Source organism: Vanessa tameamea, chromosome 4 (assembly GCF_037043105.1).
Source record: "Vanessa tameamea isolate UH-Manoa-2023 chromosome 4, ilVanTame1 primary haplotype, whole genome shotgun sequence".
Taxonomy (NCBI): domain Eukaryota; kingdom Metazoa; phylum Arthropoda; class Insecta; order Lepidoptera; family Nymphalidae; genus Vanessa; species Vanessa tameamea.
Window position 1 is genome coordinate 9197834 of NC_087312.1, and position 14166 is coordinate 9211999.

Sequence of the window (14166 nt, forward strand, 5' to 3'; positions counted from 1 at the left end):
TTCTTAAAAAACTCAACAAAGTACCATGATTTAATATGATAAACTAACAAATTAATAATGCTTATAAAATTTTGTTTAAAGAACCTTTGGAAGTAATGTGAATAACTGGTGAGTTGTTGGTCTTGCGAACCATAACAGTGCAATTTCGAACCCAACAGAATTGGTAACATTTCTCTTTGCATTTACGTCGTGCTTCATTCAGAAGAGCCTTGTTGTAAGTGGATAAGTGGTCATTTATATAAATAGGATTATTACTACCTGAAAATCCAATGTCACTCGCCTTCAAATTCTTTAATTTTCTTAGCGATGAAAGAAAATCATCCTTTTTGTAACGTGCTTGCATTTTAAGAATAACAGGTCGCGATTTATTCGCAGACGAATCATTCCTTACCGCAACTCTTGTTACAAAATCAACATCCGTACCAAAGTTTATGGAGTAACCGCTTTTTTCAGCAAGGGTCTTGATAATATGAACTAAGTTTTCTCCTTTTTTTTGTGGAATTCCATTAATTTGAATATTGGAGCGTCGCACCCACTGTTCATTTCTGTTACTACTCTCTGATAATTCTTTAAACTTAAGTTTCAACTCTTCGAGTTCTGTTCCAAAATTGTCTATTTTGGCAACCTCCTTATCGAGATAATTTATTTGATCAAAAATAGAAGTGATGGAAGACTCGATTGAATTAATTTTCGTAGACCAAAAAGTAACAGATTCTGAAAGCTTTTTAAATTCTTCGGTAATAAAAGACTTGAATGACTCCATTGTTGAATGCAAACTATTGAAACGGTCATCAAAGTGAGCAATCAACGATTTTACATCTATGATTTGGGCTTGATTATTATTTACTTTCTCTGACATTGTATTTAATTTTGGACTTATAGTATTGTTTTTCTTAGATATTTTACAAGCTGGACATTTCCATTTCGCTTTATTCATAGGCAGAATCTTTTTAAACTCACTTTCATTTATACCAATACATGAGTAATGGGATATACTTTGACAAGCTGTGCATTTAATTGTTTCTTCAGGTTTTAAAATTTCTGAGCAATGCTTACAATCCATTTTGTTTATATATTAATCAGAATAATGTAGGTAGATGAAGCTTAGAGGAACCAACTTTACTTAACACCAATAATTGAATTGCAGTCAAGTAAGCGTCCAAAAGGTCGTAAGCGCCGTGGATTATGCGTCGCTTACGCGTTCACTTCCAACACTGCACACCACTATTGCAATTTAAAGAATAAATTTGAAATTTGCTGTTTTTATTTCAATAAATTCAAATTTAGATTTAATTTAAAACACTATACTTATTGGTATTAACACAATCTTTAAGTATTTTTCAAAGTTCACTCCCGATTATCGACTTATACGTTTTATAGAATAATTATTTGCTTAGCGATTAACAGCAGCTGTTTACTGTTGTCGATTTGCGTGCGAATGTAAATATAAGTTAAACTTAACGAACACCTCATAAGCGTCAATAGAGACAAATTGATACTCCTATTAATATATTAATTATTTAAAACAAATAAAACATAAATCTATTATTTTTATATATTTATTTTTCTTATCATTATTGTTGTGATTTTTTAAGATAAAATAGTGTACAGTTTGTTTGTTTTGTACTTTTATTTATACTTGTTTGTTTATAAATACTTTTTTCAACTGTGCCGAGTCCTAAATAAACTTTTCGTTCTTCTTTCTAATATATTGTTTTAAAACAGTAATAATAATGAGTATCTACACACAATTTTTTAGTATTGATTTTTAATAAATGTTATCATAATATATCAACAGTCATCATCGTAGTTTTAGCATTACATATGTAACATTTTGCTTTAGGAAATATAATCATCAAAATATGATTTCAGAAATAAAATCACCCGAGTAAAGGACAAAGCAAGTGGCGTTCGTAAAGTTGGTCGGGGTAGAAAATCGCTAAAGTTGTGGGGCGGAGGCAAACGCGAAACTGGGTACCTTATAATTAGCATACCATTCTACTTTCGGCGAAGTCATTTCTCCGGCACCGCCTGACGACTTATACAAGGAAAAATATACGGACATATCTACAAGTAACGTAACATAAAATCCCAATATCTAATTGTGAAGTGTTTTTCTTATCTTATATTGTATATTTTTGAAAGTGTAAATGAAATAATAACATTTCCTTTTAACTTACAATCTGAAAACCGAGGGTAAATATATAAATAATTGATATAAAACAAGTGAAATCGTTTCGCGGAAGTGTAATAAAAATAATTTAATGTCATCACCATCGCATCTCGTAAATTGACACCGTTTTATAACCGCGTCGCTGCATTACAAAACACTTGAGCGTGTATAATTTAACAAAGCACGTTTATTACGTAACGTTTGATACATCACTTTATTTTTTACATAATATCACTCGTATTATAATTATTATAAATTAAACTGATATTAATTATTTATTAATATATTTGCAATTCCATACAACAAACAATCGAAATGTGCTACGAGCAATAAAAAATGTTTAATTGTCGGAGCACAATTAATAAATTTAACTAAAGCTGTTTTTTCAAGAATTTACCTTACATACTTGGAGTATAACAAAGAAGGAAGTGGACTTTTAAATTTGGGCACTCCTGAGACGGGCATTAATGACCTGAACAGCAATTTCAAAAGACTCCTTAAAGGGAAATCCCTCTTCACCCTCGGAGGGGAAGTAATGCATTTTCCTTTTTCGCCGTGCGGACAGTTTGCGCACTTTTCGACAGGGGTCCTTTTACGATTATTGTGTTCACAATGTAACATGCAATCTAAAATAAAATACCTACTAAATGTATAAAATAAACCTACAAGATTTTACGTATTATTTTTATTTCATATTGTTTTTAGTGAAAAACTTTATTTGAAAAACAAATGAATTCACAGAATATGTAGCTATTTTCTAAAAAATATACAAATTAAATAGAATGACTATCGCGCGTAAAACGCGTAAATAAATTTGCGAGGTTGATACCTTTACCCGTAAATGAAGGTTATCTTTTTGTAAACAACTTCACATGAATTTCGTTTACAATTATTACAAATAAGTAACAAGTAAAAAAGTAAGAAAAATTCATATACAACTTTAATAACACCACTTTAGGCTGTACGTAAAGGTAGAATTACATTATCTGTGACATTCATGACATATCAGCTATTCGCAAAAATCAAACGTCAAAGGTAAAAGATATTTCATGTGGATTACAATACGTATATTGTTGTAATCCTCGAGAGAGAACGACATTTCAAGAATGAATGGCGCAAGCGTTAGCAGCGAGCTAAAAATGTCAAAATCGTGTCCACATTTCGCCTTGGGAGCGACATTATGGCAAAGCAAGCTACACCGGAAAACTGTCAAGCGCATGGAGCGTAAAATAATGCACCACATGTTGAATAACATCGGTAATTAATTGCGTCAAGGGAAAGCGCAAGTGTTCTCATGCGAGTTAGAGGCAAAAACTGCATATTAGATAATGGTAAATTGACGAGTTAGTAACGCGCGGGAGGGTGTACGGGTTATAATTACATAGGTGGTGGGGGGAGGGCATGAACTCCCGTTCCCGACACTCGAGCCGCATGACTGCATCACGGCATGTGGCGTACATGCACATGTTGCAGCTTTTGAGTACACTCCGCGAGATTGGCAAACCTGGACTGACAATCGTTCACAATAAAAAGTAAAATCATAATGAGAATTGTATTTGTTATTCAATTAGACCGACAATTTGATTTCTCACGTATCGACCATTGTTAAAACATGGCGTTATTTCACACGTTAAAGTTCAATGCGCTCAAAGATTATTTATTTTAAAGATAAAACTGTCCCCGGAGTTGTCAAACTAAATCAGTCTACAAACAGTGTTGTTATAACTCTTTCCATGTTTAGAACGGAGCCACCGACGGCTATGGCATGTATCCATTTCCTGGGAATATTTTTAAAATCGGATGGTGTTGACACGAATAGCATAGCACCGTGAGTATCGTTCTTAACGCTTAAACGCCATCGATTGCAATGGTTTAATAGTTGTTGAAAGTTTGAGTTGTTTAGGTTTTATTAAATAGGCCAATCGTGCTAGAAAGTGCAAAAGCGCTTTCGTTACACCACGAGACGTGCTGATAATCGAAATGGAACGAACCGTTCACTTAAAACTATGAAATAAGAATCGTTTATTATTTATCATATAAAAAACATTTCAAAATTAAATAATGAGCATAGTACATCGATGCTAAGTGTCAATGCGACATCATCGAAACGTAAAGTGACAGCTATCAACTAAGGATTTCTTTAGAAAGCTTCGTACGACACCAGACACCGCATGCTCGTCCCATTTGAAAATGTAAATCTTGTTTGAGTGAAAATAATCGCTTTCTAACAAAGTAGGCTTCAGTCAGCGCATTCTACTTATTGTAGCGTAAAGAAAGGATTAACTTACCATTGACACTTGGAATTTTAAACACGCACTAAATAATCCAATTTCGTGATACATGAGATCAGAGGTCTTTTGTTAATTCTTTTCATAATCCGGTTATAGGTAGGACATTTTTGTAAATTTTTTTGGCATATTTTGTTGTATGTATCAAGTATCAGACAACTGATAAAAATATTAATCTCTAGTTAACATCATTACAAAAACTATTTAAGTAGTTTAGTGTTCTATTTGAAAGTTCACAACTCAAACTACAATTTAAACATTTAGCAAACATATACAAATTTTATGTAACCTTTTAACTAATGAGAGCAAAGCGCAAAGCAAACAAAGGAAACCCATTTCGTCTCTAGAGCTAAAGATAAAACTACAACCAAATCAATAGAACGGATAGAAACATCCGGCGGAGAATGCAATAAACATTCGAATAGTCGTTATCGTACGGGGAACTACAGAACTAGCCAAGTCAGACCTTAGGCAACAATATATTATCCTAAGTTATAAGAAGAAATTATATTTTATGTAGTTATAAATAAATTTCATGAAGGACCATTGAACTTGGCACCCATTTAGATCTCACTTCTTTTGTCGTTGAAGTCAACAACCAAGGTATATATCATAATATTGGACTTGGCTCTCATTTTTACATTTATGTTTTTGATGGAATATCACTTCTTTTTGTATATAAATTATTAGTATGTACTTATTAATAACAAAATTAATACCAAATGGTGTTTGTTAAACTATTCTATTTTCCTACGTTTACGGGGTATAATTGTCTTTTTTGTGATACGTTCTATATTTTCTTGTACCTCTGAAATGTTCGAGTGAATTGCCCATTCTGTGCGCGGATTTTTTTTTTACGTGATTTCTGTTTATACTTAATTTGGCCAAGTCGGGTCGGTATAACGTGCGCAGACGGTTGTACTCTACAATAGAGCTCTCTTGTGCCTTGATTTGACTTGGACCTAAATTGATAAGATGTACTCCATCTAAGGTTTTAACTCTGGAGAGGCCAACGTAAGCCTGCTCTTTATTAAATATAGAGAAGCCTATGTCGAGAAGAGCACTGTCAAGGCGAAGGCCTTGTGATTTGTGGATAGTAGTAGAATATGCTAAGCAAATAGAGAATTGTTTCCTTTGAACATATACATTACTTAATATCTGAAACTTGGTTTTGACTTCTAGTTCGCAAATTAAATTATGTTTAATTTGAATTGTTACGTGCGCTATTGCTGTTGTCGACGTCCCAATGTACCTTCTCTATTTTTCCATTGGACCCATTCACCAGTCCTTTGCTGACATCAGCATGCTTGCTCGATACTGTTCTTCCAAGCAATAAGGATCCCCGTTTGTAGCGCTAGAATACATACTTAAATCGTCCCAGTTCCGATATACATACTCTACTACAGCCTCACGAAACCTATTTTTTTGTTGTATACTAGTATACTCAAACAAAGAATATGCAATCAAATAGACTAGGCAGCTTCCATCGGAAGGCATTGGAATAATTCTTATGAGCGCCTTTGCCACTCGCTCGGACACGTCCGCGTCAAGGTTTTATCGCAACGCTCCTCAATAAGTGTTCCTAATAGACCCAATAAAATGAAAAATTATAATAAAATGATAAAAATTTACCAGTTTCAGATTTTTTCCTTTGTATTGGCCTAATTATCTACCTGCATGCCAAATTTGAACTTTCTAGGTCACCTGGAAGTAGCTTATAGTTTTGATCTATAGGTCAGTCAGTGATAAAAATGACGATTTTTAGACGTTAATATCTAAATAACCGTTGAGATGCGTTTATGAAATTCGGAACACATATGTATCTCGCGAGTCTCAATATATAAGCCAAATTTGACACGTCTATGTCAAATAGTTTTTGAGTTATGAGGAGGTCAAAAGTGGCTCCAAATGGTTCGTGTAATATTACACACGGTGCTGCTCGCCAGTTCTGTTACTTGAACTTGGCTGACACGCTACCGCGTGTCTAGATTGAATGCGCACTACTTTGGAAAAAAAAAAACATGTAATTACATATTTTTTCTCATGGCAACGCGTGGCTGAAGAAGTCGTAAAAACACATGTTTAAATAAAACCGCTTAGTACTTGTTTAATCATATAAGGATAAAACAAAACACTAGAAAGGTTTTAATGAAATGATCTCGCTCGTATTTTACAAGAAAGCACAACTAAATTCTTAATTCAAATGAGATTTCAAGCGAGGAAACGAAACGTTACATACATATCTGTATCTATCCACAAGCCTTTGAAATGAATATTCCTCGAATAATAAAGCTCAAGTCAAAGTCATATCGCAAAAGAAATCAAATACAGCAAAATTATTGATAGCACTTAATTTAACTGCAAGCGTACCGGGCACCGAACCGCCACACAAGTGGTGGGAACGTGACCTCCGCTCGCTAGGTCCTTTTATTATTCTCCCAGCGAGCTCACCCTTACACATATGCAATTTCATATTTCATAATATTTCATATCGCACGTCGAATTAGCTTATGCCTCGAGGGAAACGAAATAGCTAAGTACCGATCTTATGATCTTATTTTGTTTTAGCATTATAGTAACTTCAAAATTTTATTTTTTTATTAAAAACATATGAACGGGATACGTGAAGGAGATAATTTGATGTTTTGTTTAATTGTTTCGACGCTCTTTGATCTTTTATAATATGATATTCATATAGAAAAGTATAATAGCATATTATATCAAATTAAATGATATTATATAGGTTTATGCTTACGGAGTCGTCAGACGGCGTGATTCGTTTCGGTTCGCACAACACCCGTCAAACGGCTGTTATACGTCTGAAGTAATAATAGCACAATAATAAATAATCTCACGATGGATCCGAGATATGTTGGAATTTATTCAACTGACAATGATATCGTGAGCATTTTAGAAACTTAAATAAATTTTATTGCGAATTGTTATTTAATTTATTTTAATTAGATTATTATATTTCATAGATAATGAATATCCAATTTATAAATCATTTAACTTAATTTGTAATTTATATTCTTAAATCCTTTTATTTTGACTTTATAAGAAAGTTAATTACTTTTAATAAAGCGTTGTTGATAATCGGCTCAATATTCAATTATAAGTACATAGTTATCGGTGGTCCGTACAATAATCCGATTTATATTATCCTTAGAAGAGTATAATTGTATTAAATATATTCTACGAGTTTTAATTTCAACATAACTTTACGTCTGAATCATGCATTCAAAGCATTTCAAGAAAAAAAAACACCGAACTGATGTAATTCAGAGTAATACGCATTTTGTATTCTAGATCAACGTATAAAATACATTTATTATAAATTCAAAACTTTCTTAAGATAAACAAACTGTATGAACAAAATCCATCGAGAAGCCGGAAGCGGGCATAACTCGTTCACATAACATCAATACATCTTAATATAACTAGCATCAATATCGCACCAAACAATCTCACCGGCTGTACACAGCCAACGAACTGCTACAGTATACATACCTATCAGCGTTGCAGAACTATCGATAGTTTGACTATCGATAGTTGACCTCGAAAACTATTCAGGATATCGATATTTTCATTTTGATCTATACTAGCGATATTATCGATAGCTCTCCGTGAGCAATACTATTGATTACGGCAATACTATCGATACTATCGATAGTATCGCTAGCTCTTTGTAAGCAATACTATTGATACTATCGATAGTATCGATAGTTTTGGACTATCGATAGTTTAGGTTAAAAGTAATAGTTTTTGCAATACTATCGACATAATGGACACGTGATAATACTATCGATAGACTATCGATACTATCGCTAACACCTTAACTATCAATAGTCTATCGATAGTCTATCGATAGTGTACTATCGATATGCAACACATATACCTATAGATGACTTCACAATAATCACATTGAGATTAAAAAAATAAAATAAACTAAGCTTGAATTTTTATTCAATATTCTATTTTTATCTAATGCTTTCTACAATTAATTTATTAATTACCATAGGGCGATATGATGTAGTGTTTTCTTGGCACAACTAAAAGCCATCAAGCAAATAATTGAATGCGTGACGTATGATCACTGGGTAGGATAGGATATCTCGGTTTAATGGTATGAGCAAAGATATCCTATATATATACACTTTATAATATTTATCCATCAGACGAAGTATTTTTAAAAATAAATCATCGTTATTTTCAAAGAAAAAGAATTACCTTCTTTATTTTTAATAAATCAATAATATGTCAAGACAACAAGCAGAGAATAAAACAAGAAATTTTGTACTAAACAGCATAATAACTAAGCACACGGTTCTTGTGCCCAGCTTAGCTAGATTCATACAATTTGTTCGAGCGACAAAATCCGACGAATACAAAATATTTCCAACTTTTTACATCACGTTGCTCAAAAAATGTATGCTTCTAGCTTTTAAATCGATTCGGCGCTTAACCGCAGACTAGCTTGTTTCCATTTTCCGACCTTCGCTTCGTATCAAAGGTTTGCCTCAAACAATTTCGGACCAATTTTTTTCTGTTATCATAATAACAATTTCAAATTCATTAAATATTTCAAACAAGAGATAGAATAAATAAACATTACAACAAACAAACAAAATTTACATTAAAAATACTACACTAAAAATACTAAAAATGTATGTGTATACAGATGATTCAACAACTATCGATCTATACAATCAAGAAGGCGCGACCTTCCACCTTAAAATATCGGCATTTTAATAGAATAAACTTATAAAATAATATAACCTAATTTGTCTTTTTTCTTCTCTTTACTTTCACGCACTCTAAGACATCTTGTAAGCTCGAGCGTTACTTACTCAGTCTAATGCACGCCGATAGTAATAATCAGTAGGATATAAAAAGTGGCAATGTGTGAAAAAGTAATAAAATTAACATATTAAGAATTTATTTATAAATAGCCTCACCGCTTCACTAGTAATTTAATTATATGGCAACACAAAATGTGACGAAAGTCAGTTAAACGCAACAAAACTGAGATATAGTCTATAAGTTGGGAAGAATGGTGTGATCAGAGACGGGTTAATCATTGTTGGCGCGGCATCAAGCGGGGATAAGCGGCAATTTGTCAATCACGAGAATGCCTTACAAAAGCTTTCAATAACCGTCCCGTGTTTGGCGAGCAACGTCATCATCGTAGCCATTAATCTCTGAAATATATTCCTATGCACATCATATTTTAAAATTTATTATTTTTAAATTTTGACAGTCAAGATGAATTTTTTATTATTAGATTGTTTTATAAAGACACGATGAAGTCGTCAGTATAATCAATCTAATCACTATATTGCATTGATTTATCATATCGATAGACTTCCTACAGATCTATACAATTATTTTTTTAATATTGGTTTTATCATTTCAATTAAGGATAAACTATGAGCGATAATATCGATCGAATAATATGAGCGTAATGTTGCTAGAGAATATATTTATTTTTATTGAATCATCAATCTTTACGCGCGAACATTAAAACGCCTTAACGTAAGCTTATGAAAGAATTGATGTAGTGATGTTAGTTTACGATGATACCGCCAAAGTCGGTAACGATATTGGTTGTTTATTTTACTTTATAGAAAATAAATATTATACTATGCTATGCTATTATATTATGCTTTAATTTTACATTATGATAACATAAATAAAATACAACACAGAATAGCTAAAACTTGTTGCCAACAATGTTTGGACATGCAAAACTACAATTTAAACTTTAAAAACGAAGATCGAGAAGTAGAATAATTAGTAGAAATAGTTTATTCGATGAATGAAATGTGGATTCGATTCCTGTTTATTAAAATGTACGTGCAATGTTTTCCAGCAGTGCTGTTCTGCAACTTCGTACTTGTAAAAACCTACGTAAAATGATACGCTGTTTGGAGGCATTTATCCCACAAATGTTATAAATTAAATTATCATATTCTTTCTCAATGGTAGAACTTTGTGGGCTTGTACAGTCGGGGTAGATTTCAACAGCAATATTTCGTATTGTTGCCTTTATATATATAGGCGAAGTTTGGAATGTTTAAAATTTCTCAAAGCACCTGTGTCTTTGGGCGACAAGGACAACTTATATATTTGTATAATATACACATCGATCATAATTAACTTTTTTTTTGGTCGAAATATATTATTGAATGTTTTTAACATTATACAAATTATGTAAATTATGATTCGTTCGCTTGTAACGTACACGGTACAATGTAACAAGACTCTGATTTACAATCCACACTGGATGATATCATTGTGCATGACCTTGTCACACCTTATACAAATGATTAGATGTCATTCCTTATATACCACATATATATAGATAACTTTATTTATAACTTTGATATAACAGTAAAAAAATATTTAAAATGTAACGTAGAAGGACAAATTCGGAACCCGCCTACGTGTCCATACGTTTTGTTAAACCGTACCATTACTCTAAAAGTGTTGTCTATATTAATATTACAAAAAGGTAAATTTTGTTAGATTGTACCTATGTAGGGGGTAATCCTCGTAAGTAATGAACCAGTTCTAAAAATGTTTTTACCGGTAAAAATCTACATTATTCCTTATTATAGTAGGGTATAAATTACATTTAATCCCATATCATTTTCTTTATTGCACCCAAATTATTATGTGATTTTTATACATATAAAATTTGAATATAACGATAAAATAAAATTTACGATATATTAAGATAACATTTGTAAGTTTTTTTTAATGGAATCGATTTTAAAACACGCATCATAATTTATAAAAATCTATTCATCTTTAGATCACGTCATTAGATAGACGCTTATGTTTGCGTTTGTGTATACACACACATAGGTGATTCGAGGATCGTTCATCTCGCATATCAAGAAGACGGATGATGAGTTCGTATTCGCAACAATTTTACAAACACGTAATAACATAAATCTGAATACGTTTTCAATTAATTTAATTCCGCAGTTTTTTAAATAATCTCATAATATTTTAAGTATCTCTTATAAATAATTGGAAATATAATAAACAATAATAATTAGAAAAGTAATCTCGCCAGTTTTTTTCGCCAATTCTTCTAGGCTGAAGTATTTTTTTCCGAACCGGTAGTAGATTTAAGACAAACTTAAAGCAAGCAGGTTTTACGGCGTCAAATTGAAAGTTGATACCTCATTTTTATTTTATAAGATTTTAACTCCATTTGATACTATAGTAGAAGAGTAACAAAACTACTAACTGAATTTCAATAAATGTCAGCTTAAATATAATAAAAATATTTGACGTTATCCTCAGTTCGCGAGGCGAGTTCCGTATATCGACAAAAGATCGATTTCAATTAAAAGAGCAAACAATACCGTCACCGCGCCAGAAAAGCCGGTGCAAGGCCGAACAGAATTGCCTATACGTGTCCCGGCCGAAACTATCAACCATGTCCCTTATTGGTATTACTGATTGATACCGTCGTTTTATTTTACAAAAAGGAATATGTTTTATTGATACAGGCAATAAAGATATTTCATTATTTTGAGAGCTAGAACACCTGGTCTCGCACGAGCCGAGTAATGAATTGTTGTGCATTCCGAACCGGTGGTAGCGTCACTTATCTATACTAATATATAAAGCGGAAGAGTTTGTTTGTTTGTTTGTTTAAACGCGCTAATCTCAGGAACTACTGGTCCGATTTGAAAAATTCTTTTTTTGTTGAATAGTCCATTTATAGAGGAAGGCTTTAGGCTATATAACATTACGCTGCGACCAATAGGAGCGCAGCGACAGTGAGAAATGTTGCAAAAACGAGGAAAATTATTCACATTTATGGACTTTCGATGCGTGCGCAGCATAAACGTTTTAAGTTACTCAAAAAATGTGTATAAAAGATATATTCCTCTTTTAATAATAAAAAAAAAGTCCGTGACACTATATGTCTATTTGTTAAGAGTGTGCTAGCAGGCGGGGCGCGGCGGCGGCTGAGGGGGAGGCGGGTCAGCCCCGCCGCCGCGCTCGCCACTCTCACCCGCGGGTGTAGTTCTGCGAAGTAGCATTGCACATAACGACTTAAAAAAATTAACATTCTTAATAGTTAAATTATTTATCAAAATTAGGTTTTGTTATCAGCTTATTTGCTCATTATTTTTTATCGTTTAAAATCGGTTACATTTAAATCATAATCTGCTGTAGTTTTAACTTACGATATAAGATAAAATTTCAATGAACATTCCTTCGTACTTTGCAAGTAAACAATTCAAACGTTTCACGGTATAAATAAGGTATAAAAATAACATTATACACGTAAAAAAGTTCATAATGGCGAGCGATACTTTCACCGATGCAGATTAATCACTGAGAAAATAAATTATGCAAATAAGCAAATAGGTGAATATCGTTTAAAATGACTACACAAATAAATTAGTAGTTCAATATTTCAAGTAATTTCTATTACGTTCAAGCATATTCAACACGGTTGTACTATAATCACCTTATGAAATAATAACACCAAAGGAGAAACAATCTAAACTTCTTATTGTTCGGTTTGTTTATCTTATTACGTTTAAGTTAATATTATTTGTTTTCAACCGACTTCAAAAAGGAGGAGGTTATCAATTCGTCTGTATTTTTTTTTTTTTTATATGTTTGTTACTTCATAACTTTTCACTGGATTTTGATAATTTTTTTTTGTTTGAAAGGTAGTGCTTCCCGTGGGGCCACATTTTAATTTTATCCTGTTACGATGATGGTATCCCTATGAAAACGATATAAGTCCTAAATGTGCATTATGTATGTGCGCGATAAATAGGTGAATAACTCAAAATTGTGCCAACCAATTTTAATGATTCTTTTTTTATTATAAAGGATATACTTCAAGGGTACTATGGTGAAAGTTTGGTAAGGTTCTGAGCATAGGATCCTTGACAAAGTAACGGTACGGAAGGGAACGGAACAATTCTAAGGAGCACGTTAGCGATACTCGGCCGAATCTTTTAGAAACAAAAATTTTGACAAAAAAAAAACCGACTTCAAAAGAGAAAAAAAGTAATATGCTCTAAAAAGTAAAAAATAATTGCTTATTATTCTACAACTTAATAATCAAGTAACTTATTCTACTTACCAATATGTAGGTACGTTCTGTGTTTCCACGCAAGGAGATAAGTATGTACCTACCCACTTTAAATCTAACTTAACACAAACCTATGAATAACAAACAATGATCACAATATTTTTTAGATTTATACTATGTAAAATGAAATTAAAAATATTTAGACTATTTAAAAGTCAGCAAAGTTATTACGATAATATATTATAGTTAAAATTATTGTTATTTTTGGAGGCGGTGTCAGCCAAGGTAGGTTTGTAAATATATGATATACTCCAAATTTGTAAATCTGGTCTATCGATAAATACACTTCTTCTTGATGTTTTTTTAAACCCTATACGTACATAGTGGTCCTATATAATGACAGAAAATTGGAATCAAAATTGAGTGTTTAAGCAAACATGTCTACCGTCAGGTATTACAATTCATGAACTTTTCTCCTAATCCAAGACAAAGAAAAGTCATTCAGATTTACTATTACATTTCCTGTTGAACGTTTTGTTTGTTTAGGCAGAGTATGAATTTTGTTTGTGATTTATTTATTTACAATTGACTTTTTCTTTTGTCTTACATCCAGATGTCGATACACC

The 14166-nt window shown here is 32.3% G+C and overlaps 2 protein-coding genes across 4 annotated transcripts in view; both read right to left on the reverse strand.

Moving 5' to 3' along the window:
- Nucleotides 1–14166, reverse strand: part of LOC113394551 (uncharacterized) — a 142329-nt gene that overhangs the window by 111206 nt on the left and 16957 nt on the right. The window lies entirely within an intron of this gene.
- On the reverse strand, nucleotides 62–1063 carry LOC135194775 (uncharacterized). The gene has a single exon (XM_064220579.1). It carries the CDS (start codon nucleotides 1061–1063, stop codon nucleotides 62–64), a length of 1002 nt encoding a protein of 333 aa, XP_064076649.1.